The following is a 26,983-nucleotide window of genomic DNA, read 5'->3' as shown; positions in this document are numbered from 1 at the left end:
TGGATTTAGTTTGGCGATGAACCCTTCTGACTTTTCGCAACTGTTACATTGTACATGTAAAAAAAAGTCCCAATTTTATTGTGTTAGTTCTTAAAGACACCAATATCTCATTACCTTGGTTTAATAACTTGGCTTTAAAATGCTAAAGCTGGTAATTAACTTTCAGCCTTAACCAGCCTTAGGAAAATTTTGTTCAAAAAGGAGGCAGCATAGTGAAAAGAGAGAGAATGCTAAACCAGAAGCCAGAGCCAGCTGGGAATATTTTTAACAGCTTTATTGGGACATAATTCACATGGCACAAATTCACCATTTTAAGTGTACATTCAGTGGTTTTTAGTATATCATACAATTGTGCCTTCTTCACCACAATTAGCTTTAGAACATTTTTAATATCCCCAAAGAAGAGGAACCACATACCCATTAGTAGTCATTCCCCATCCTCACTTTTTGCAGGCTCTGGCAACCACTAATCTATTTTTTGTCTCTAAGGTTTTGCCTGTTCTGGACATTTTATATAAATGAAATCATAAAATATGTGGCCTTTTGTGATTGCTGCTTTCATTTAGCATAATGTTTCAGGGTTCATCCATGTTATAAAAAGGAATGTAGTACTTCATTCCTTTTAATGGCTGAATAATATTCCATTATAAGGGTTCTGATTTCTTCACATTCTCACTGACACTTGTTATTGTCTGTTTTTTAATTTTAGCTATCCTAGTGGGTATGAAGTCATATCTCGTTGTTTTGATTTGCATTCCCTTAATGGATACTGGTGTTGATCATCTTGTCATGTGCTCATTGGCCATTTGTATATCTTAGGAGAAATACCTATTCAGATATTTTGGCTGTCTTAAAATTGGGTTGTCTTTTTGTTATTGAGTTGTAATAGTTCTTTAACAACCACTTTTTGAGGGTCTGATATGAGTACTGAGACTAAAATAGGTGTTTTGTCTGCATGTCTTTGTTTAATCCTCATAAAAGGTGCACATGGTAAATTTTGTACCTTGTTTATAAGCGAAAAAATTGATGGTCAAAGTTAAAATAATTTATCTAAAGAGTCTTAACTGGTAGCAGTCAAGACTCTAACCTTCATCTATCTGAGTACAAAGTTCCTGGTTTTTGGCTATTCTGTGCTTCTGATCTTTGATGTTGTTTAAACAGTGCCTGTGTTCCAGACCTTAGAATGAAAATTTCAGGAAACATAGAAGGAATTCGTATACTAAACAGTCTTCAGAGTCCCTTTTAACATTTTATATACTAGATTTATTCCAGAAAACTTATGTATAAACCAAATTAAAAAATATAGTCAGACTTCAGTTTCTACTAAAAAAAGCTTTGATTATTAAGACATCATGAGGAGCATCCTTTTGTAAGATGAGTAATCTCTTTTCTGAGTTTGTGTAAGTTCAGTTTCCCTAAAGCAGGGCACATATCATATAAATTGTAAGATATGAAGAATTTTCAGAAAACATTGTTATAACTTTATATATTAATTTTTTTCCTAATCTGGATGAAAAGTTGGTTAATCATTAGCTTGATAAGCTTAATTTTCACTCTCCTCTTTCACTTTCATCAAGAGGCTCTTTAGTTCTTCTCCGCTTTCTGACATCTTAATTCCAGCTTGTGCTTCATTCAACCCGGCATTTCACATGATGTACTCTGCGTATAAGTTAAATAAGCAGGGTGACAATATACAGCCTTGATGTACTCCTTTCCCAATTTGCAACCAGTCTAGTGTTCCATGTCTGGTTCTAACTGTTGCTTCTTGACCTGCATATCTAGAATTACTCCCATCTAATCTCTTCTTCTGTGAGTCTCCTCTTTCACAGGCCACTAAATCTCATCCCCCTTCACCTTCTCAAGACTTCTCTCCTCTTTTCCCTTGGTTCATCACCATCATCAGGCAAACATGCTGTGATATGTTCATCTAAAAACAAAAGCAAATCTTCCTTAATGCCACCCTCCCCCTCCAGAGACCACTCCATTTCACTGTCCCCCTAAAAGTAACGTATCAAAAGAGCCACACTGTCTGTATTTCCCTCTCCTATTCACTCTTTAATTTACTATCTTCTGACTTCTGCCTTCCAGCACTCACTTAAAATTGATTTTGTCAAAGTCACCTGAAAAGTCATGTTGCCAATCCAGTGGGAGTTTGCCCTTTGACATAGTTTCCACCTGCTTCCCTCCTCCATCCCTCCAGAATTCTTTCTCACCTCTGTTACACCTTGCTTTTCTGGTTTTCCTCTTGCTTCACTGGCTGCTGCTTCCTCTTCTCTCCCAGATGTGTAAATAATCAAGTCCTAGTCTTTCTTCTTTCTCTATAATGCCCTTAAGATGAGCTTGTTTGTTCACATGGATTTAAATACCTTCATTATGTTAATAATTACCCACTTTATCTCCTCTTCTGGCTCCAGACTCTCATACCCAAGCTGCCTTCTTGTCTCACATACCGACTGTGCTTGAGATGGAACTTTGATCCCCTTTATTCCCACTACATTCTTCCTTTTGTCAATAAATGGCACTACCGTCCCCGCAGGTATTCGGGCCAAACACTTAAATCACCCTTGGTCTTTCCCCTCCCCCTTAGATCTCCCTTATTACCAGCAGCAAGTCCTGTGAAAATCTATTTTGGATCCATTTCCTTCTCTTCATCTCCTCTGGCAGACTGCTTCCACTGTAGTCCAGACCACCACCACTTCCTATCTGGACCACTTCAGCAGCCTCATAACTCTCTCCCCACCTAAGTTCTTGCATCCCAGCCTGGCCACTGCATACTGTTGTAAGAATAATCACAGATCAAACTATTTCACTTTCCTGTTGAATCATTTCAGTGAGTTCCCGAATTCCCTGCTTTGGCCTGCATGGTCTGGTCCCTGCCCAATTCTCCCCCCACTTACTCTACTCAAGTGACTGGTCCTGTTTTACTTTCTTTTAACATAACAAACTCTTTTTCTCTTTTAGTATCTTTGCAGTTTCCTCGTTGAATGGCTAGCTCTTTTTCTTTATTTTATTCGGTCTTAGCTTAAATTCAGTTGGTCAGAGACATCATTCCTTGACTGCTTTACCTAAAGTAGGTTTCTCTTTTTGTTTGCTTTCTAATAGTTTCAATTATTTTTGTGTGTTTATATCTTTTTATCCTGGAAAAATATAAACTCAGTGAGGACTGGGACTGAGTCTGACTTGTTTGCCTCTATGTTCCTGGTGCCTTGAACAAGGTTTGGCATGTGGCAAGTAGTCATTAAACATGTATGAAATGATAGAAAGAAGGGAAGAGAAGGGAGAAGTGGATGGGATGAATGGGGAGAGAGAAAGAGAGAAGGAAGGAGAGAGGATAGAGAAATGAGAGAAAGGCTTTGCTTACTGAGAAGCTGCTACACTCTTGACTCCTTTAAGTATTTATTTCTTGTGTTTATTGTCCCAGCCCAGCCACAACCAGCATGCTTGTGTTATTTCACAGGAGTTACTTAAAATCCTAAAGCGCCCTCATCTGCCACAGGTCTTTGAGTTTACTTCGGTGTCTAACATTCGAGCCTCTGTAGCCTGTGATAGTTGTGGCTGTCATTTTTTACCATGGGCCAGGATCTCTGCTAGGTACCTTCTGCACAGGATTTCATTTAATTCTGTAGTCATTGGCACTGACCACCTTCTTGCCTGCCTCCCCACAAGAGGTTGCACAGAGATGAAGTAGCTTGCTCAGCATCATATGGCTACCGAGGGAGGAGCCTTGGGATTCTAACCCAGGCCTTTGTACCTGGAGGGACTGTGTTCCTTCCGCCACATCAGGTCATTTGTCTATAGTTGTTCCCTAAGTAACAAACAACCAATAGGCAGATGTTGTTAAATTCATGTCTTATAGCTAAAAAATAAATTTTGAGTCCAGCATCTGCTTACTCCTCTTATACCCTGTTTAATCACCATTGTCTCTTGCCTGGGGGACTGTAGCCTCTAAATTGGTCTCCCTGCCTCCCCACTTGCCCTCTTATAGTCCATTTTCCAGGTGGCAGTCAGATTTATTTTTTTAGATATGTAAATTGGATTGTGCTACTCTCCAGGTTATACCCTACAGTTCTTCTCATGGTACTTAAAACCCACACTCTGAACTATGACATATAAAGCCCCTTGTTATCTTGCCCTGTGCATTCCTGTGACCTTAGATCCCTCTCTGCCCTGCTTCAGCCATGCTGGCCTTCTTATAGTTTCTTTAACTGCCAAGCTAGTTTCTATATCCCATTCTTTACACTGCAAATGTAGAACTGACTTTCCTGCCTAATCTTTACATGGCAGACTCATTTACAAAATTTAAGACCTAATTTAAATATCACCTCCCCAGAGAGGCCTATCTGATTAGGCTTTCTAAAAGAAGCCACCCGACACACATAAATATACTTTCATTATATCTTCTTAACTTGCCTTATTTTCTTCATAGTAACTGTATTCTTTATTTTTTTGCATGTTCATTGTCTCCCCCACTGGCATAAAAGCTTCATGAGGGTAGGTTCATTGGTTTACCCTTTTTTTCAGGACAGTGCTTACCACCTGGCGAGCAATCAGTATTTGTTGAATAATGAGAAGAAAAGGTTAATTGTTTTATTGGCCTAAAAACAATTTCCTTTGGGTGGAAGTCCCAACATCTCTGTTAGAGTTTTTGAAAAGTACTACATTTATACAGCATTTGGGGGCTTCCCTAGGAGCTCAGATGGTAAAGCATCTGCCTGCAATGCAGAAGACCTGGGTTCAGTCCCTGATCGGGAAGGTCACTGGTAGTTAAGGTCCCCTGGAGAAGGAAATGGCAACCCACTCCAGTATTCTTGCCTGGAGAATTCCATGGACAGAGGAGCCTGGTGGGTTAGAGTCCATGGCGTCATGAAGAGTCAGACACGATTGAGCGACTAACATACAGCATTTACTATATAAATGTTGAAAAACCTAGTATCTAGTACCTATGTGGCTCCATGGATTGAAATCGATTATTTTCCTCAGTTCTTTTAGAACTCATCAAATTGAGGCTGCTCCAACCAGCTCTGCTGTTGATGGATTTAAGGCAAATCTTGTCTTTAAGGAGATTGAGAAGAAGCTTGAAGATGTAAGTACAATTTATGTAAAATACTACCAGGAGGATCCTGGGCTAGTGGAAGCAGATACAGATTTCGAGTGTTGCCATGAAGTGGTATAAGTTGAAAATTTATATCATATTGTCAAGTATCGAGTGTATTTTAGATTTCTCAGTGTCTGTTATGGCTTCCTTGTAATTCTGGTAAAAGTGCGTTCAGAGATATGTAAATCTCCAGATTTGAGTTATATAAAGGGATTAAAATCTGTTTTGGTGTAATTTCCTTCTGGATTAAAAAGATCTTACTTAGAATCATTCAAGAGAATAATATTTAAGGAGCCTTAACCTGGTAGGCTGCCGTATGGGGTCGCACAGAGTCAGACACTACTGAAGCAACTTAGCAGCAGCAAGAGCATCTAATATTAAAAGTCCTTTTAAAAAGAAATTTTTTGCGTTTGAGTTTTTCAGAGTTTTCAAATCTGTTTTTGTTGTTGTAAAAATGAGCTCATCAAGAGAATTATACAGAAACATACAAATAAGAAAAATTTAAAATCTCCTGAAATGCCATTACTGAGAGCCTTCTAAAGTGTTAACAGTAGCTGATATTCTCTCTGTGTATATGAATATACAGTTTTACATAACCAGGATCATACAATACATGTTGAATTTTTAAGTTTATATATGCGGACATATGTTTATGTTCAGTAATTAGTTCTTGATAGATAATAATCATACTAAAGCAACCTAATAGTAACTCTTTCTCCAAAAAGAGAGTTGTTCCCTTGGGTAAAATTAGACGTTTACATCATTGTTTCATTTAAAGACATTGGAATTTCATAATTGATTTTAATTTTACACATCTATGAAACTGACCAGTGGGCTGAAATAAAAAGATTCAAAACATTTAAAGAGTGAAGTTCGCTCATGTTAGAGGCACAGTGTGAAGACAAACATTGTGTATATCTTGAAGCTCCCTTATTGTAACACAAAGGATTTCTTAACATCTTAAGATGATTGTGCGGTGGGTGTGATTGCACTGAATAGCTAATGTGACTGACATGTCTTGACAAAGTACCCTGCATTTCAAGAGTTTTCATAATGATCACCAGTCTTCCTGAGGTAGAGAGGGCCAGGGTTGACTGTTTCCAGCAGGCAGGCACTGGCCCAGCAGCTTGCAGACCTATTCTGCCACCATCTTGCAAGGATACACCTGCATTGGTCTACTTGTTGTTTTATAACCAGCTTATTTTTTGATAGTATGTTTCTTACTCATAGATATAAACCCTTACCATCAGTTTTAATGACCCGAAGTACACGTTTGATTATAAATATCACAATCTGTTTAACTAGTCTCTTGTGATGAACATTGGGTTGTATTTAAATCTTGCAAAAAATAAAGGTGTAATAAATTTCCTTTTGCACTCATCTTTAGGTACTTAATGCCATGATACACATCCACCAACAAGAGGGTACTTACTAATTTACAGACTCAATGATAGTTCCTGAGATTGACTGTTTTTTCTTCACCCTGTCTCCAGTGCTTTGTTGACTGTTTTTTTAAAAAACCTTTCCCAAGAGTAGAAAAGTATATCTGCTTATTGTTTTTGAAATTTCTTTCATTACAAGTGTCCACTAAGATGAAGTTGGACTTGCTAATGCCTGAAAAAAAATTTTTTAATGACATCAGTATTTGCCTGCAGGGTATCCCATAAGATAGTTACTTCTGCCAGGTTTTACCTTTTTTTAGCATTATTCTGTCAAAAAAAAAGTTTGGAGAGTATCTGGTATGTCTGTATGTCAACCATTAAATACTTCATTATTGGGATTAACAAAACAGTGGTGTTTTTATTTCACAATATTCTTTTAACTTTGCAAATGTTTGCCTCTTTCTCCCATTTTAATTCTTCTCCCTCTGTAACCTCTCTTGTGTGGACCTTGTCCCCTTATTTTTTCTCTCCTTCTCACGATTGTCAGTTTTCTAAATGTTTGCTGTGCCAGAAAGTGAAAGTATTGGAATCTTTTGTCAATTCATACATTTTCTGCATTAGGAAAAAAGAAATCTGGCAAGAGATTTTATTTCCACTTTTGTCTTTGTTAGCAGTACCCCATTACCCTTCTTTGAATTCTGTCTTAATTTTTTGTTCCTATTCAGTTTACCACAGGACCTACTCCTTGACCTTTTGCTACTCAAAAAGAAGTACTTTTCTTCAAGTAAGGAGGCACTTAGAACTATTTGTGATCTCCAGTTTCGCAAAAGATGTGTAGTTTCTTTACACTTTTAACTCTCTCCTTGTTCATTTCCTTACCCTCTCTCACTCCCTCTTCAACTGAAAATGTCTTATTGGCTAAAGGATTCGAAGAGGATCAGTTGGTTCTCAAAAGTAACAGCAGATACAAAGTTAGTCTACATCTGTCTTAAGGAAGTGGGAGAAATTTCCAAGTATTCGGGTAGAGTTTCTAAACATTTGCTGTGCTTTCCTGCTCTAACTTGGTGTCTGCCATAACTATTCCTGAGGCATTGTGCAAGCAGATGTCATAGATGCAGCAGGAAGTGTTTGTTTATGTGCTGTCGGCTCCAGAGGAGGTCTGGCTCTTTGGGTGGCCCAGACACCAGCATTACTAATCTACTTTTCTAGGTTACCTCCGCAGAACCCTGAAGGATAAAGGATTTTAAGGAATGTGGAAAAAACTTTGAACTTTCTTTTAATTTATGCATGGTGACAGAAACTACTTTTATAGGCTAAAGTTTGGAAGTATTGATGTAACCAACTTTGCCATATGGTATGAGTAAATGGAAAGAGCACTGAATTTGAAGTTAAACCGACCTGAATTTGAGTTCTGGTTGTATTACTTACTTGTCATATGTCACTTCCCCTCAGGGAACATTAAAGTTTAGTGGTAAGACAGACATGGCAAAAATTTCCTAGGAAAAAAAAATGCCTTTGACAAGAAACCTGCATGTGGGTTATGTGCAAAGGGCTATCAAAGTGTCCAGTAGAGAAAGAAAAGCCTTTCCAGAGGAGTTAGCATGTGAACTGAGACTTGAATTGGTGAAGTTGGGTAGGAATGGAGAATAGGAAGAGGTGAGTGAACTCTGACAGGGCATAAGTAAGGGCACAGAAGCACATATGTTCATGGCATTCAAAATGGTCAGAACAAAAAAGCCCTGAGGAGGATGAAAAAAGGGCTGAAGGTAAGAACATATAAATATCCTTCAGGTTACGAAGACTCTAGAATGATATATAAAGAGACTTTATCCTGTAGGCTGTGGGGAGCCATCCAAATTCAAATCTGAAAGTGATATTTATGTTAGTGTTAGGTGGGTTTGTATTAGGTGGGTTAGTTGGCAATAGGATAGAGAATAGTCTAAAGTGTTCTTAACCTTTTAGATCCCTAGTTGTTGTTTCTGCCTAATGAGCTAATATTAATACCTGTCCAGCTACTTACAGGGTTTTATGAAAATTAAAGAAATAATGTATATAAAAAGCACTTAAAAAAAAAGCACTTGAAAACTTTGTAGCTGCCCAAAGATTGTTATTGTTATTAATAATTTTTCCTAGAGTTAGCTTAAAATAATTTGAGATCTTTTAAGGGAACCAAAATAATAGAATTTATCTCCTTCACTTAAAAAAATCTGACAGTCATTTTGGTTTCTTGATTTAACTAGAAAATGTTGGTAGTTGGTCTCAGGACACTCACATGTGCGATTTGCCTCCGTGGAGGTTGAAATAAGTAGGCCTAGACTCAATAATTTTAGAATAGCTTCTTTGGAATCCTAAGATCCATGGTTGATTCCAGATAGGTTCAGGTTTATTATCTGTGTACAGGAAAAAGATTGACACACCCGCTAGGATGACTAAAATGAAAAAGACAGACAAAAGTGCTGATAAGGATATGGAGAAATTGGAACCTTCATTTGTTGCTAGTAGGATGTAACATGATACAGCTACTTTAGAAAACAGTTTGATAATTCCTCAAAAAGTTACACATCACCTTATAACATAAATTTTAACTTCTAAATGTAAACCTAAGCGGAATTAGAGCCTATCTATGTCCATGTAAAAACTTGGACACAAATGTCCATAGCAGTATTACTCATAAAACGGGGAAACAGCTGTCAGTTGATGAATGGCTAAACAAAATGTGCTGCCTGCATACAATGGAATATTACTTTGTCATGAAAAAGAATTAATTTCTGATACATGCTTCAGAATGGATGAACCTTAAAAGCATTAGGATAAGTGAAAGAAGCCAGTCACAAAAGATCATATATTGTATAATTCTGTTTGTATGAAACATCCAGAATAAGCAAATTCACCAAGGCAGAAAGTAGATACGTATTTGGCAGGGGTTGGTGGAAGGAGAGAATAGTGAGGTAGAGGGTGACTGCTAATCGGTGTTGGCTTCTTTTGGGGGTGATGAAAATGTTTTAAAGTTAGATACTGGTGTTGGTTGCACAACTTCGAATATACTAAAATACCACTAAACTATATACTTTAACAGGATAAATTGTATGGTATATAAATTATATCTCAGTGAATTTGTTATAAAAAACAAGGCCCAACAAAAAGAAAGAACTTAGGTCGGTATCTCTGCCTACATAGAAACAGAGGTGAATATCTAGTAGTAATTATTTGAGTATTTCAGGTAGTTAGCACAGTGCCTGAGCATAGTAAACACTGAAATCTTTGTTAGAAGAACAAATATTATGTTCTTCTAACCAAAAGAAAGAATCTTGGATATAAATTATTGCAGGGATGTAAGGCTAAAAAAAAAAAAAAAAGTGGAAGTAAAAGCTATTAGAAATTGTAGGACTCAAAAGGTAGTAAGTTCTAAAATAAATATAAGAAGATCAATGTATTTTCCATATATTTGCAATAATTTGGTAAAAATATAATGAAAAATATATTACTCACAAGAGCAATATAAAATAACTAAGAATAAACTTAGCAAGAAATGTACAAAAGCTTATGTGGGGGGAAATGACAGAATATTCCCAAGGGACCTCAAGGAAAACTTGAAGATATAACATATTCATGAATGGGAGGACTTAATATTATAAGGTAATTATTCTCCATCAAACAGATCCATGTATTTTATGTAACACTGTTTAAACCCAAAGCATTTTGGGGTGAAAAACTAACTAAATGATTGTAATGTACATCTAGAAGAAAAAAAAGGTTGTAACAAATCCAAGCATAGTGAAGAATATTTGGAAGATTATGGAAATTTTGGGATTCCTTGTAGCTCAGATGATAAAGAATCCTCCTGCAATGCAGGAGACCCAGGTTCGATCCTTGGGTCAGGAAGATACCCTGAAAAAGGAAATGGCAACCCACTCTAGTATTCTTGCCTGGAGAATCCTAGGGACAGAGGAGCCTGGTGGGCTGCAGTCCAGTGGGCTGCAGTCCATTGGGTTGCAAAGAATTGGACACAACTGAGTGAATAACTCACACGCACATGGAAATTTACTATATAAAGAGTAAAGTAGATTTATAAAGCTATAATACTGGCACAGGAATAGCAGACAGATCATAGAGTGAAATAATGGGAAAAAATACTAACATTTATTGAGCAGTTACTCTGTGTTTTGTGGGTATTTAAGTACTGTACAACTTTATGAGGATAGCTATTATTATTAACTCCATTTCACAGAAAAGAAAACAGATTGAGAGAGGTTTATTAACTTGCTCAGGGTTATATAAGTACATGGCAGAGCAAGAATTCAAACTTATGCTGTTTCAAATTCATTGTTATTAATTAGCAAAGTTGAATTCTTGGAGTTTAACTTTATATAAATGAGTTTATATAAAAATACTTAGATACAAGAATGTTATTTACAGCATTGTTTTAAGAGCCAGAAATTAGGACTAACCTAAATATCAAGCACAGCAAGTGCTGTGCTGAGTCACTCAGTCGTGTCCGATTCTTTGCGACCCCGTGGACTGTAGCCCACCAGGCTCCTCCGTCCATGGGTATTCTCCAGGCAAGAATACTAGAGTGGATTGCCATGTCCTCCTCCAGGGACCTTTCTAACCCAGGGATCAAACCCAGGTCTCCCGCACTGCAGGTGGTTTCTTTACCAGCTGGGCCACCAGGGAAGCCCATGAGTACTGGAGTGGGTAGCCTATCCCTTCTCTAAGGGATCTTCCCAACCCGGGAATCCAACCAGAGTCTTCTGCATTGCAGGCGGATTCTTAACCAGCTAGCCACCAGGGAAGCCCATCAAGCAACAGAGAATAAAGTGTAGTGAACTTCTACATTTAAAGACTATGTATAGTCATTTAAAATTATGTAGAAGAATTCTTAATGACACAGTAGTAAGGATAGATATATTAAACTGAAAGGTGGATTACAAATTAGTATAGTATACACTGTGATCCCATTTAAAAAGTGTATATGCAGAGAAAAAAAGATAGAGGGGATTTATATCAAAATGTTATTTTCATAAGTGGTGATGAAATTGTGAATGATTTCTATTTTCTTTTTCTTTATCAATATTTTCTATTTTTCTGCAGTATGATATATTTACTTGCAATGAAGTTATTGTGTCTGTGTGCTTTTTCAGGGGGAGTGTATGAGTTATTTACCCTGCCACCCGGCTTAGGGTGTCCTCTGTGCTCCCATCCATCATAGAGATCATAGTGTGTTATCATTTACCCTTCTGACTCTAAAGAGCCTGAAACAAAGTTTGGTGACAGTCATGGTTTCAGTCAATCAGTATTTCAGTAAGAAAAGAGGAAACAGAGTGGGAATGAAGGGAAGAGGGAAGGAGAAAGGAAACCACCCTACAGAGATATGTATCTGAGGTTATTTTTTCAGCCTCATTCCCCAAGATCCAAAAGTAGGTGGTGGATGGGATATTACTCATATAATTCTTTATACTAATCCAGAAAATGAGTCGAACCACTTATCTTTAAATTCTGATTGTGGAACACCAAACATATATGTGAAGGAATTTACCTGCTAGAAAAAAAGAAGGGGTAGAGTTCCTATGTTTTGAGAGGCCAGAGTGGATCTTCCAGAAATTATTGAGATAAACGAACCCTATTTCAATAGAAAGTGCTGCTGTGCCACCCACTCCCTAATTCCCCCTGTCCTTCCACTGGTTGTATCCAGAAAGCCATTTTAATCAGAAGATTTGGCAGATGAGGGAGTTGCTGCCTGGTTACCTTTCGGATTTTCTGGGTGAAAGATCCTAAGGGAGCCTGGGGACTTGCCTACTGCCCAGCAGCTCATGTCATATATCTGCTTAAACATTTAATTTGGGGAGAAAGCCAGAGGAGTGAACTTAATATAACTCTGTGTTGTTTTTCTTTCCAGGAAGGAGAGCAGTTTGTGAAGAAAATTGGTGGTATTTTTGCCTTCAAGGTGAAGGATGGCCCTGGGGGTAAAGAAGCCACCTGGGTGGTGGACGTGAAGAACGGCAAAGGATCAGTGCTGCCTAATTCAGGTCAGTGCAGTGATGACCTCACTGATAGGAGCACTGACAAGTTCACAGAGGAAGATGGGGGCCTGCCTTGGTGGCCCCAGAAGGGCTGGCTTTAGAGTTGTAGAACCTTGTCAAGGACTGGGGAATCTTTGGGAATAGGATAGGTCCTGTCTGTTTCCTCCCAAAGATTGAGAGGCTCCATCACTGTTGCTAGCGTTAGGCTTTGGAACTAGACAAGCTTGGGTTTAGAGTCCTGGTCCTGCCACTCACAGATTCTGGCCTTAAATTATTTCACTTCTCTGAGCTTTGTTTTTTTTCATTTGTAAATGGGAATAATAAATGGTTCCTATTTCATAGGATTCATGTGGGGATTAAGAGAATTGTCTGCTAATTAACCTGTGAAGCATATGGGTCAGTGTATGGCTACATGTCCTCAAAAGACCTGTCTATACTCACTGTCTCCACTTCCTGTCATCTCAGTGTTTCTTGAACCTACTCCAGTCAGCCTTTGTCAGCTCATCATTATTCCAAAACTGTTCTTGTCAAGATCATAAGTAACCACCATATTGTTAACTTCAGTGGTTAATTCCCAGTTCTGATAATATTACTTTTCTAGGCTTTCTTCCTACCTATTGGGTGTTCCTTCTTGGCCTCTCCCTGTTTTTTCCTCATCTCTAAGTGTGTAAATGTTGGTGCTCTAAGGCTCAGTTCTATCTACATTCACTCCCTGGGGCTCTCATCTAATCTCATGCTTTTCAAACCATCTCCACACTGATGACTCCCAGATATCTTAGTGTGAACTCAGACATTGAACTCCAAGGTGTATATCCAGCTGCTTAACTAACAGATTTACCTGGATACTTACTAAGTATCTGCTGATATTCCATTTTGATAAATTTCCCCTTTGTTTAACCAGTTCCTCCGTCTAAAATCCTTGAAGTCATGCTTGGCTTTTCTTCTTTTAACTGAAGTATCATTGACTTACAGTGCTGTTCCAGTCTCCGCTGTACATGCCATGTGATTGGCCCTAGTCTTCTCTTTGTTACTACATCTTCTTCACTTTGCTGCAGTCATAGTGGCTTCCTTGCTGTGGCTTGAATGTAAGGTATTCCCAGTTCCGGAACTTTCTACTGCCTGGGATCATCATCCCTCAGATATCCTCATGGCTGGTCCTTGCATTTGCTTTGGATTTTTGCCCAAATGTCACCTTCTCAGTGAGTGTTTCCCCAGCCACACTTCTAAATCACACCTCATTACCATTCCCTATTGTCCTTTTCTGCCTTACTTTTCTTTATAGCACTTACCTCCATCTGATATACTGTATCTTATTTATTTGCTTATTATCTATCCCCCACTTGAGTTGTAAGCTGCATGGAGGCAAAGCTTTTGCTTCTTAGGTTCACTGCTGCATTCACAGTGCCTAGAATAATATCTGATACCTGGTAGGCCTTCAATAAAATAGATAATAAAAATGAACAGCAGAATGAATGAGTGATGCTTAGTAAGCACTCAGTAAATGGTAGCTATATTGTATGTTATGTTTCTCTCTTTGAAGAGAACCTGGTGCAATTGAGAGAGGTGGTCGAGGGACACTAGCTTTTTTGAAAAAAATGAAAGTCAAGAGCTGTGTTTTAGAGGATAAAGCTACTGCAGTAGACATGATGAATTAGCAAGGAAGAAATCAGAGGCAGAGAGCGCAATTAAGAGAATGGATGATACCACCATCCAAGTAAGCAAAAAGGATAGCTTGAGTGTTTGCAGTGTTAAAAGTGTTTGTTAGGTGGTAGTCACCAGGAGTGTTTGGGGTGAAATTGATGGTACCTGAACTGTGAAGGAAGAGGAGTTCTATCAATACTCGTAGGGTTATTGAGATCAAATAAAGTCCAGGTATCCGAAGCTCTCAGCATAGAGAGAGCTCAGTGAGTGCTGGCATAGTAACAGCAGCAGCAGCACTTTATTTCCTAAAGTCACTAGGAGTCCTTTCTTGGAATATTAGGATCTAATCCAGCTATAAATCAAGTCCAGCTTTCTCAATTTGCTTTTTTTCTCCCTGCTCTTTGATGTTATATATCTACAAGAGAATTGGATTTTCTAAATTGTAAATACCTTAATGTTTTTTAAAACACAACAGTATTAATATTATTAGTTTTCTACAAAAGTTAAATACTTAGATTTACACTTAAAAAACATGTACAGAATCTATATGCTGAAAATTACAAGACATTAACAAAGGAAATCAAAGAAAACCTAACTGAATGGAGGGAAATAACATATTCTTAGATTGGAAGACTCAGTTGAATAAAGGTGTCACTTCTCAAATTCATCTATGGACTAAATACAATTTGTACCAAAATTCCAGCAAGACTTTTCTTAGTGATAGACAAGCTTATTTAAAAATTTATATGGAAAATCATAGGCCCTAGGATAGCTTAAAAATCATTACAAAAAAACAATAAAGTGGGAAGAATTACTCTACCTGGTATTAAGGCTTATTGTTATTATTGGAGTGTACTTATTTTACGCTACCGTCAGTTTCTGCTCTGTAGCAAAGTGAATCAGCCTTATGTAAACATGTCAGTGTTAGTTGCTCAGTTGTATCTAACTCTGTGACCCCATGGACCATGTAGCCTACCAGACTCCTCTGTCCATGGAGTTCTCCAGGCAAGAATACTAGAGTGGGTTGCCATTCCCTTCTCCAGGGGATCTTCCCAACCCAGGAGTTGAACTCGGGCGTCCCACATTGCAGGCAGATTCTTTACCATCTGAGCCACCAGGGAAGCCCTATACGTATACATACATCCCTTCTTTTTTGGATTTCCATCCATTTAGGTCGCCACAGGGCACAGAGTAGAGGTCTCTGTGCTGCAGTAGATTCTCATTAGTTATCTGTTTTATACATAGTAATGTGTATATGTTAATCCCAATCTCTCAACCCATCCCACCCCTCCCCCCATAAATACCATAATTTTTAAGACTTAAGACCTTTTTTCATGTAATGAGAAAATTTTGTTACAGGCAAAGATGGAATGGCTGTTAAATCACAGTCCTTTTAAGGGTTACCCCTGCATTCTAAGACATAGAAAAATTTTTAATTTCCAATATTGTTTTAGTTAATAATATGGGCATCATATGCTTTAATAGTTTATCCCCATCCTAGTCCGTTTGAGCTGCTTTATCGAGCATACCACAGCTTGGGTGGCGCATAAACAACAGGAATTTATCTGTCATAGTTCTGGTGACTGGAAGTCCAAGATCAGGACATTGCTATGATCACATTTAGTGAGGCCCCTCTTCCTGGTTCATAGCCAGTGCTTTCTTACTGTGGGCTCACATCGTCAAAGGGCTCAGGGTCTCTCTGAAGCCTCTTAATAAGGCATAAATCCCGTTCATAAGGGCTCTACTGTCATGACCCCGGAAGGCCTTCCATACTAATACTATAGCATCAAGCATTAGGATTTCAGCATATGAGTTTTGGGGGGATACAGACATTCAGACGATAGCAACTGCTATTTTTTTTTTTAATTAAGGCAAAGATTAGCTAACTGGTGGGCCATAATTTGATATTATTACTGTTATCAGTTGTAGTGCTATTAGAGTACTGTTGTTATACTGATTACCTAAAACACTGACTGCTGAAAATTTTAATTTCTTGGTGGATTTTTCCTTTGGCACTTGAAACCTCTCATTTGTCCAAAGTAGACATGGCTGATTTTGCAAGAAGAATTTAGAGTCTTTGTGATATGGCCTTTTTGCCATTATACTTTGATTATAGTATTAAAATTATTATTTTAAAAACTTTGTTTTTATATAAGTAATACATAATCAAGTATGAAAAATAGAGAAATAAAATGAAAAAATTACTCTCCTATAATCTTACCATCTATATATATCAAGAGTTGACAAATGATGGCCTGTGGGCCAAATTCATCCCGCCACCTGATTTTTTTGTATTGTGTAAAATTTTTTTGATGTCTAGTCCATAAAGAAGGGCATAAATCTGAGTGTACAGGCAAATAAATGTTAACATATGAATACATCTCCCAGCTCAAGATGTAGAATGTTGCCAGCACTCTAGAAACCTCCCGCATATCACCTCCCATCTCTGATCATTCCCCAAAGGAACCACTATTCCAAGTTCTATCACAATAAGTTGAATTTTATTTATTTTGGAAATTCATATAGATGGAGCCATACAATATTTACTGTTTGACTTGTGGCTTCTTTCATTATTGTAAGATTCATTATATTATTGCATGTAGTGTTAGTTCATTTTTACTATGTGAATGCATCAGAATTTATTTATTCAGTTCATGGTTGATATATCTTTACATGTTTCCATTTTGGGGTGTTAGTGAATAAAGCCATTACAGACATTCTCATGTGTGTCTTTTAGTAGACATACATACTTATCTCCATTTGGCAAATAACCAGGAATAGAAATATTAACTCATGAGCTACCATATAGCCAAGTTTCCTTGTGGACATACTGTTTTAATTCTCTGCTCTATTACTCTTCAGTGTTATATGAGAGTTTTATTTGCTCCACATTTTTGACAGTACTTTGGTAATTTAGTTTTTTTTTTTAAAAGTCAAGTTCTTTAAGGTATAATTTATGTACAATAAAATCTACCTTTTTTAGATTACAATTCTATGAATTTAGACAAATGCCTATAGTTGTATCCCACTACCAAAAATCAAGATACAGAATATTTCAAAAAAATGTCCTCGTCTCTTTTGTAGTCAATCCCCTTCTCTCATGCTCAGGCCCTGGCAACCCCTGATCTGATTTCTGTCCCTGTGGTTTCACTTTTTTCAGAACGTCATAAGCTGCAGATGGAATCATGATAGCCTGCAGCTTTTTGAGCCCACTTCTTTCATGTACTGTCAGTAGTTTGTTCCTTTTTTGTTGCTGAGTAGTTTATCCAGTCACTGGCTAATGTATATTTGTCTTTTATCCAGGTTTTGGCAGTTTGAATAAAGTCATTATGAACATTCATATACAGGTTTTTATGTGGATTTATGTTTTCATTTCTCTTGAGTGAACACTTAAGAGTGGGATTACTAGGTTATATGACATATGTGTTTTTAGCTTTCTAAGAAACTTCCAGGCTGTTTTCTAAAGTGACTGTAACATTTTACAGTCCCTCTAGCATTATATTGACCTTTTAGCTGTTCACCCTCACCAGCACTGGGTATTTTTGAAGCTATTCATTGTAGTAGGTATGTTGTAGTATCTGATCTATACTTTTGATTTGCATTTTCCTGATGACTAGTGGAATTGAGCACTGTTTCATGTGGTATCTTTGGCCATTTGGAGATCTTTTATATGTGCCTGTTTATTTACCCATTTTTGTGTTGGTCTATCCACCCTTTTCTAATTGAGTGATAGGAGTGTTTTTTTATATTTTCTGGCTACAAGTTCTTTGTTAGATATATGAGTTACAAATATCTTCTCCCTCTTGGTCTGCTACTGTTTTGAAACTAGTTTTGTTGGAATCCAGCTGCATGCACTTGTTTATGTATCATCTGTGGCTGCTCTGGTGCAGTAGGGGCAGGGTTGTGCTGTAGGTGCGTTGCAGTAGAGACCTAATGGCTCACAAAGCCTAAAATATGTAATGTCTGATCCTTTGCAGAAAAATTTTGTTAAGCCCAGATATCGCTAGGCATGCATCTGCTATTACTGTGTGACAAATGACCACAAACTTAGTGGTTTAAAACAACACACACATTTATTACTTCATAGCTTCCATGGGTAAGTTGGCTGAGGACAGCTTAGCTGGGTCCTCTGCATAAGGTCTTGCAGGCTGCAGTCAGCGTGTTGTCCAGGGCTGGGTTGTCATCTGGAGACTTGGCTGGAGAAGGGATTTAAATACAAGCTCAATCATGTTGCTGCAGAAGTAACTTCCTTGCAACTGTAAGAATGATAGCATCAGGTTGTTTTTTTTTTTTTTTTTACTGGTTATAGACCAGAGTCTACCCTCAGTTCCTAAAGGCCAGTACCCTGCCATGTGGCTCTCTCCCTGTGCAGTATGTAGTTCACAAGATAGCAGCTAGCTTATTCAAGGCCAGCAGGAGAGTGAGACAAAGTTGGCCAGCAAGAGAGAGTCTTATATAATGTAATACAACACAAGAATGACAGACCATCACCTTTCTCACATTCTGCAGGCTAGAAGCAAGTCACAGGTCCTGACCATACTCGAGGGTAGGGGATTATACGAAGGCATGAATGAAAACTGGAAGGCAACGATCACAGGGGTCACCTTAGAGTCTGTGTGCCACAGTAGCTACTATTATTATATTGGTCTCCAAGTTTACAGATGTTTTTCCTGTACATATATAATTGAATATCTGTTTCTAAGCAAAACGTGGGTTCATGCTTATAGTTCGTTTTGTAACTGGCTTGTGTAACAGTATCATGAACAGTATAATATGAGTATCTTTTCAGGTCAGTGAAATGTAGATCCTCATCATCTAATGGCTGCATTGTACCCCACTATATGAATATACCATCATTATTTAATGTATTCCCTCTTGCTAAATATCAAGATTGCTTGTGATTTATGCCACATTTTACCAGGCTGCTGTAGAGTGTATGTGAATGCCCATGTGCCCACACTAACACTGGGTGTGATTCTGTTGCAGTCAGTGACTTTTGACTAAAATGTACACATGAAACTGAACACTCTTTCTTTCTGAATGTCTGTTTTAGATAAGAAGGCTGACTGCACAATCACAATGGCTGACTCGGACTTACTGGCTTTGATGACTGGTAAAATGAATCCTCAGACGGTATGTATGATGGTGCTTATATCCTTGTATTAGGTGTGTTTTGGTTTTTCCCTGATGGCTCAGTTGGTAAAGAATCCACCTGCAATACAGGAGACCTGGGTTTGATGCCTGGGCTGGGAAGATCCCCTGGAGGAGGGCACTCTAATATTCTTGCTTGGAGAACCCCCATGGACAGAGGAGCCTGGCTAGCTACAGTTCATGAGGTTGCAAAAAGTCGGACATGACTGAGCGACTAAGCACAAATACACACACAGGTGGGTTTCAGCCCATTTGACTTCATCACCTGTCTCAGCCTCATCCCATAAAATCTAAAGAGGTCAAACCCACAAAACTCAGTGTTCCCCAAATGTCCACTTAGTGAATGACAAACAGTTGTGGATCTAACCACGTGCCAGCCACTGCCTTGTGTGCTAGAAATGTCCAGATGAATAAGAAAGAGTTCACTTGTTCAGGGCATCCACAATTTGGTACAAGACAGGTTTGCAGAAGAATAAGTGAGCCAAATAGCCATGGTGCCCTGTCTGGCTTGTGGTTGGGGAGGGTGGAAGAAGAGAAGCCATATCTTCCTGGGCTGTCAGAGAAGGCTTCACAGAGAAAACAACACTTGGCTTTGTCCTGGGAGTGATCAGGAATCAGCAGTGTACAGGTGGAGAATAGGAGTCATTCAGATAGAAGGAGGGGCCGGTGGTCACAAAGGCAAGACCTTCTATTTTCGTATCTTTGCCTGTGCTCTTTTTTTTTTTTTTTGTCTGAGCTGTGACTTCCTTGACAAACTCCTTGTCTTTCAAAATGAACTTAGGGACTTCCCTGGTGGTCCAGTGGTTAAGACTCTGCACTCCTAATTCATGGGGCTTGTGTTCGATCCCTGGTCGGGGAACTAGATGCCACATGCTACAACCAAGAGTTCACATTCTGCAACTAAAGGTCCCTTATGCTGCAAGTGAGAACCGACATAGCCAAATAAATAAATATTAATATAACAAAACAACATGAATTTAGATGTTATGTTTAAAGACCTCCTACCACATTGTTGGGGAGCTATAGCCAGTCCCTCTTCTGGGCCACTTGCTGGACTGCTAGCCTAGCACTTGTTTCATTATGCTAGTCATAATGTGCCTGTCTCTTCCCCATTAGATTTAGATTGTGTTTGTCTCAAGGAAACAAACCACATCTTGTTCATCCTTGTGTCTTTAGAACTTAACATGGTGCCTGGTGTGCATGCATGCTAAGTTGTATCAGTCGTGTCCAAGCCTTTGTGACCCTGTGAACTGTAGCCCGCTGGGCTCCTCTGTCCATGAGATTCTCCAGGCAAGAATACTGGAGTGGGTTGCCATGTCCTCCTCCAGGGTCTTCCTGATCCAGGGATTGAACCTGCGTCTATGTCTTTGGCTTTGGCAGGCGTGTTCTTCACCACTAGCACCACCATTTGTATTTCTCTAAAATGTATTTATGCCTTGTATAGATTTTTCAGGCCTCCAGTTGTCTGGGGTCTTCTTATACCCTTTAGTTGCACAATGTTGAGTAAACTTGATATATGTTATCCGTAGATAGTACAAAGGAAACTAGGATGCTGCTTCCATTATAACTTTATTTTTTTTGTTGTTGACTCAGCCTGATTTGTTTCAGGTCTTGTTCCTGTGGTACCCTCCTAATTTGAAAGATTAGATAAAACAACTAAATCTGACTCCTACTTGTACTCCTTTTAAAAATGGTTATTCTAAGCAACTAAGCACATTTCAGCTGATGGATTGACAAGTGAGAGACTTACATCTATGACGTTTCAACTGAATACACACATTGACACTGACATTTCCACCCACTGCACCCTCTTCAAAATCTGGAAAGAACAGAGGCCACCAGTGTCAGAGCTGGCATGTCCCCCTTCCCACCCACTGCAGCCCAGCCACTGTGCACTCCATACACTCACTTGGTAGCATGGTCAGGCTTCACACTCCACTGCCTTTGTTCTCTCAGTTTATCTGTTTACCACCCATTTGGAGAGTGAAGTGTCAGCTTACTTTTCCTGAACACCTGTTAGCACGCAGAGGAATTAAAGATAAATGTGGGAGACCTTTGCGTTAATGTGCTAATGTTCATATCTTCTCTAGAGTGCACAGGCTTTAGTAGTTGTGGTGCATAGACTTAAATTTGCCCTGCAGCATGTGGAATCTACCTGGACCAGGGTTCAAACTCATGTTCCCTGCATTGGAAGGCAGATTTTTAACCACTGGACCAGCAGGAAAATCCTCCCAGGCAGTTGTTAAATGGAAGAAGTTGTATCTCTGCACTTGGGACTGGTTTGAGTCTCCTTATTGAGCCAAAGATTCACAGAGGTGCCTCAGTCTCAGCAAGCTGCTCTGCCTCCCTCTGTAGGGAATACAAAAAAGGGAGAAAAATGGTGACGTTTCATTGCATAGATGCATCTGTAATCAAATCCCAAGTTTCTAAGTATGTTACACATGTGCTTTTCCTCCCTGCTGGCAGACCCACTGAACGTGTAATGTTTTTAAATAAAATCAGTCTAGCATGAGCCCACTCTGCCTAATATGTGGAAAATGTACCTCCTTTGAGGAAGACAGGTAATGGCAGACTCAATTTCTAAGAGAACAGGTTTTGGAAAAGTGTTCCTTTTGACTGCTCTGTGTAAAGCATGACTTTTACAAATTCATCCTTGTGATGAATCAGGTGCTAAATCTATTATGGAAAGCCAAGTTTCATATTTTGAAGAAAGTTTGAGACCTGGATAAATAAATCATCTTGGGGCTGGATAGTTTAGTGCATGTGTGCTAAGGCATTTCAGTCATGTCCAATTCTTTGTGACCCTATGGATAATCTAGAAATTTCAGTGATCTCAAAACAAAAAAAGCAAATAATAAATGTTATTTTTTCTTCCTCACAGGCCTTCTTTCAAGGCAAATTGAAAATCAACGGCAACATGGGTCTGGCTATGAAATTACAAAATCTCCAACTTCAGCCTGGCAAAGCTAAGCTGTGAACTCCCTTTGCCTCCTTTGAAGATCAAGATGAGATATATAGATATATATCCATATATTTCATTGTCAGAACTTAGATTGAAGCTATACATTGGGAAATAGCATGAGATTTGTTTTTAAATGGGTGTGATCAATTCTGTTTTTTCTAAGCACTGGGTGAATAGAACCTGATGGTTTACTACTGCTTTGCTGAGTTGCAAACAACTGTGCATTACAGAGTTAATGTGGTAATTATGGTTTGGGGGTAAAATTGAGTTTTAGAATAAAGTTAGAAATAGCAAAATACAAAAAGTATGTAAACAGAAGCTCTCATTTTGCTAATAATGTATACTTGAAGATTATGCTGCTGAAATTTCCAGTTTTCCTTGGGAAAATGAGGGAAGAAACAGAATACCATTATTAGCTGACCAGTAATTAATGTTGTGCATTTAATGACATTAATATATTTCCCAGTGATAATTTTTAAAATTCTGTACTGGGATTTTTGTTTTAAAAAAAATAAACTTTAAAAATTTGAATTTCATGCCATCAAAGTGGCATTTTCTTCCCAAATCAAAGAAATGTGATCAAACCTTGGGAGTAAAAATCTACCACTGAACCCAGGCCTATTTTTTAAAATAAAAATATTTTTAAATGAGATTTGTTCTTGAAAAAATCAGTGTGTAAGAGTCACAAAATGCTGTTTTGAAAGTAATTCAGTGAATGGAGTTTGCTTTGAGATGCACAGTTTTCAAATTATAATCTTGTATTAATTTAAATTTGTAACATTCTTAATTATAATTTTCCTTTTTCGTATGTTAGTTTAACCACATTTATCTTCCTAGTTTTTCTAATGCTAATGTCATTTCTAATAACTCAGTAAAATGTGGGGTAAAATAATGTTTTTGGAAGAATATTTAATATCAAAATTAAACTAGCTCTTCCTCATTGCCTTTGTTTTTACTGTGTATATTATTTTTGTTCAAAGTTTTCCAAATGATGGAGAGTAAGATAAAAATTTGAGATTTACAATCTGTGTTACCTAGACTACTGTCTACTGGTACTTTGGCATAATCAGCCACTAGTTCTTGATTAGGGAGGTGCTGTGTTGTGGTGGAAAGAGCACTTGACTAGAAGTTAGGAGTCTTGTTTCTCTTAGGCAAATAAGTAACTGTCTGAACCTTTTTCCTAAACTGTTAAAAGAGAGAATTTAAGATGGTCTCTAAGGCTCCTTCTGCTCTGATAATCTTGTTAGTCTCTTAGTACAACCTTTGGGAGACATCCAGACCCCACCTTTCTTCTGTTAAGATGGTTACTTCACCCAAAGGTGGTTGGAGGTAAAAAGCCAGGTGGTTTCATTTGTTTGTTTAAATACTTGGAGTCTCTAATAATGAAATCAGGACTGTGGATCCGATCCCCCTAGACCATTTAACTTTGCATGTTCTGCGACCAGCAGAACAGTGTTTGGGGCTAGGGAAAGGTGGTAAATAAGCCAGTATAAGTTGACCTCAGGTCCCCAAAATGAATTCAGAACACAGACTTACTTCCTAATCATGGTTACTTTTTTACTCTCTGAAGAAATAAAGGCTTCAAGAAAATTGTTCCAACGAAATGTGTGACTTCTTTGTAGTTTGGATTTGCTGCTGTGTTCTGTCTTCACTTATTCCAGGTAGCAGGAGATATTTGTTATAGCCTTTAGAATGAACCTGAAAAAAAAAAAAAAACAACAACAACAGGTTCTTGGGGTAGAGATAGATAGATTCATGTGTAAATACAATTTATATGTATAATAGAGAAGTACTTTATGATAAAAAATATAGCAGCAGTTTAATTTCTAGGGAAGCATCATGGTTTGGAGGAAAGAGGTTAACAAATCTGTGGTAAAACTGATGCTGTTACGTGTTTCGCTACTTGAGCGGATTGAGCTTCAGTTACCTGATTTATAAAGTGGAGATATTAATATTGACCTCCTACGATTATTGAGACTCTAGAAAGAGAACATATGTAAAATACCTAAGTTAGTGTTAGGTGTACATCCTAGTCATTCTTAGTTCCCCGTACTGAAATGTGAGTTCCCTTATTCTCCCCGCCTTTTGTCTCTGTGATGTGTGATACGATGTCTGTAGGGTTTTGTTTTTTTTTAATGTTCTATTTTTTGAGTCTTTTCTCATTTGTTGATTCACTGAACAAATATATCTTGTGTGCCTACTGTCTATAGGGTACCATATTGAGGGTAATGCTAGGCACTGGAGATAGCAGTGAGCTCCTCACCTAATAGTGCTTACAGCCTAGTGGGAGAGACATCAGTCAAAGAATCATTATTACAGACTGATATGCCATATGGGGGATGGTCAGGGTGCTGTGATGGAGAGTCATAGTGAGGGGCCTCTTTTGATACAGTGGTTGAGGGAGACATCTCTGAGGAGGTAATATTTAAGCTGAGATCTACAGTTTGAGGAATGAACCATGCAAAGAATCATTCAGGAAAGGAAAGATGCCTGGCTTGTTCTACAAATTGCAAGAGGGCCAGTGTGAATGGAATATAATGACCTGGAACTAAAGGCCCAGGATGAAGTTGAATAGATAAACAGGAGCCAGTTATATTGGCATTTGTTTATTATTGTAAGGTTGGGTTCACCAACCCCCAGGCCATGGACTGGTTTCTATCTGTGGCCTGTTAGGAACTGAGCCACACAACAGGAGGTGAGCAGCCGGTGAACAAAGCATCATCTTTATTTACAGCTGCTCCCCATTGCTCACATTACTGCCTGAGCTGCTCCTCCTGTTAAATCAGCAGCAGCATTAGATTGTCATAGGAACGCAAACCCTATTGTGAACTGCGCATGTGAGGGACCTTGGTTGCATGCTCTTTAGGAGAATCTAATCTTTAGGAGAATCTAATGATCTGAGGTGGTGTTGTGGTGATGAGGCTAGCCCTGGTAAGTGGCTGCAAATACAGATTATTGTTAGTTTGACTGCACAGAGACCAAAATCAATTGCTTGCAGACTCATCAAAATCCTATCAGTGAGTGACAAGTGACAAGCTGCATCTAGTGGCAGGCTTTCAGTCAGAATCTAACACTTATTTTAGTCCATGTGTGGCCCTGCCCATTATTTTATTTACTGCTTCCATCCATGCGTCTTTTCCTGCACTGCTCACTTGTCTCAGTCACAGTTTTGGTAAGTCCACATGCTTAACCCTAGTCAAAATGAACAACAAACCTTGCTGCAGAGCTTCTTTGAAAACAGGGAAAAACCCAATGATGAGACAGCAGAAGACTCTTAAGATTGCCAAGAAAAAGAAAATACCAAGAGTCCTACTTAAATGATGGGTTCATTGCAGAGGTGATTCACATTCTCCAAACCCACTCTGTTTAATATGTGGTGACTGGCTGTCCAATGAAGCCATGAAACTTTAAAACTGCTTCACCACATAAAGACCAACCACCCTGCATTAAAACACAAGCCTTTGGAGTTTTTCAAAAGAAAAAAATGTGAACATGAAGAACTGAAGCAATTATTGAAGGCCACCACTTCATCAAATGTGTCTGCCCTGAGAGCATCATTTTTAGTGGCTAACTGCATTGCTAAAACTAAGATGCTCTTTACTATTGGTGAAGAGTTGATCCTGCCTGCTGCTATGGACATTTGTCGTGAACTTTTACGAGAGACTGCAGTTCAAAAGGTGGCATGTATTCCTCTTTGGGCTAGCACTGTAACCAGACGACTTGATGAAATAACAGAAGATATTGAGGCACAATTGTTAGGATTAATGAGTCACCATGGTATGCAGTCCAGGTTGATGAGTCCACCGATGCTGACAACAAGGCAACGATTCTTGTTTTTGTGCTATAATTTTTTCAGGAGGATATGCATGAGGATATGTTATGTGCATTCTTGTTGCCAACCAACACTGCAGCTGCAGAGCTATTCAAGTCTTTGATTATATATAAGGAAAACTAAGTTGGTCATTTTATGTCAGTATATGCATGGATGGAGTGTCTGCTGAGACTGGACAGCTTTCTGGTTTCTCTGCTCGGGTCAAAGAGGTTGATTCTGAGTGTGAGGCTATGCACTGGGTCATCCATAGCGAAATGCTGGCTAGGCAAAAAATGTCACCTGAACTTAACATTTTGCAGGATGTGATTAAAATTATAAACCACAGTGAAGTACGTGCCTTTAACTCACGTCTACTCATGCAGGTCTATGAGGAGATTGACGCAGAGCACACATGTCTTTTCTTATACACGAAAGTGAGATGGCTTTCTAAAGGTAGATCACTGGCCAGAGTTTTTTTAAAAATTGAATTATAATTACCTTACAATGTTGTGTTAGTTTCTGCTGTAGCACAACATGAATCAACTGTGAGTATACACGTATCCCCTCCCTTGTGAGCCTCCCTCCCACTGCACTCCCACCGCTCTAGGTCATCACTGAACATCGAGCTGAGCTCCCTGTGCTACCCAGCATCTTCCCAGTAGCTGTCTGTTACACATGGTAGTGTATATATGCTAGTCCCACCCTCTCCTTTGCCCCTCTGTCCACATGTCTGTTCTCTACATCTGTGTCTCTATTCCTGCCCTGCAAATATGTTCATCTGTACCATTTTTCTATGGCTAGATATTGTAAAGTAATTAGCCTACAATTAAAAACAACAACAACAACAACAAACAAGAGCCACTCCAGAGATTTCTTTCTCAGAGAAATAGTCACCACTGGCAGCACATTTTGGTGACCCAG

General features: G+C 38.6%; 1 protein-coding gene across 1 annotated transcript in view; it reads left to right on the top strand.

The window, feature by feature from the left end:
* Positions 1 to 23,191, top strand: part of LOC133041340 (sterol carrier protein 2) — a 106,889-nt gene extending 83,698 nt beyond the window's left edge. Inside the window, exons 13-16 of the mRNA XM_061121867.1 lie at positions 4,981 to 5,083; positions 12,374 to 12,503; positions 19,192 to 19,271; positions 22,171 to 23,191. Of these exons, the coding sequence (XP_060977850.1) occupies positions 4,981 to 5,083; positions 12,374 to 12,503; positions 19,192 to 19,271; positions 22,171 to 22,266 (409 nt within the window). The 3' untranslated portion in view covers positions 22,267 to 23,191. The remainder of the gene's footprint in view (positions 1 to 4,980; positions 5,084 to 12,373; positions 12,504 to 19,191; positions 19,272 to 22,170) is intronic.
* Positions 23,192 to 26,983: the final 3,792 nt, after the last annotated feature.

Source organism: Dama dama, chromosome 20 (genome assembly GCF_033118175.1).
Source record: "Dama dama isolate Ldn47 chromosome 20, ASM3311817v1, whole genome shotgun sequence".
Taxonomy (NCBI): Eukaryota; Metazoa; Chordata; class Mammalia; order Artiodactyla; family Cervidae; genus Dama; species Dama dama.
This window is presented reverse-complemented; position numbering and strand designations above follow the sequence as displayed.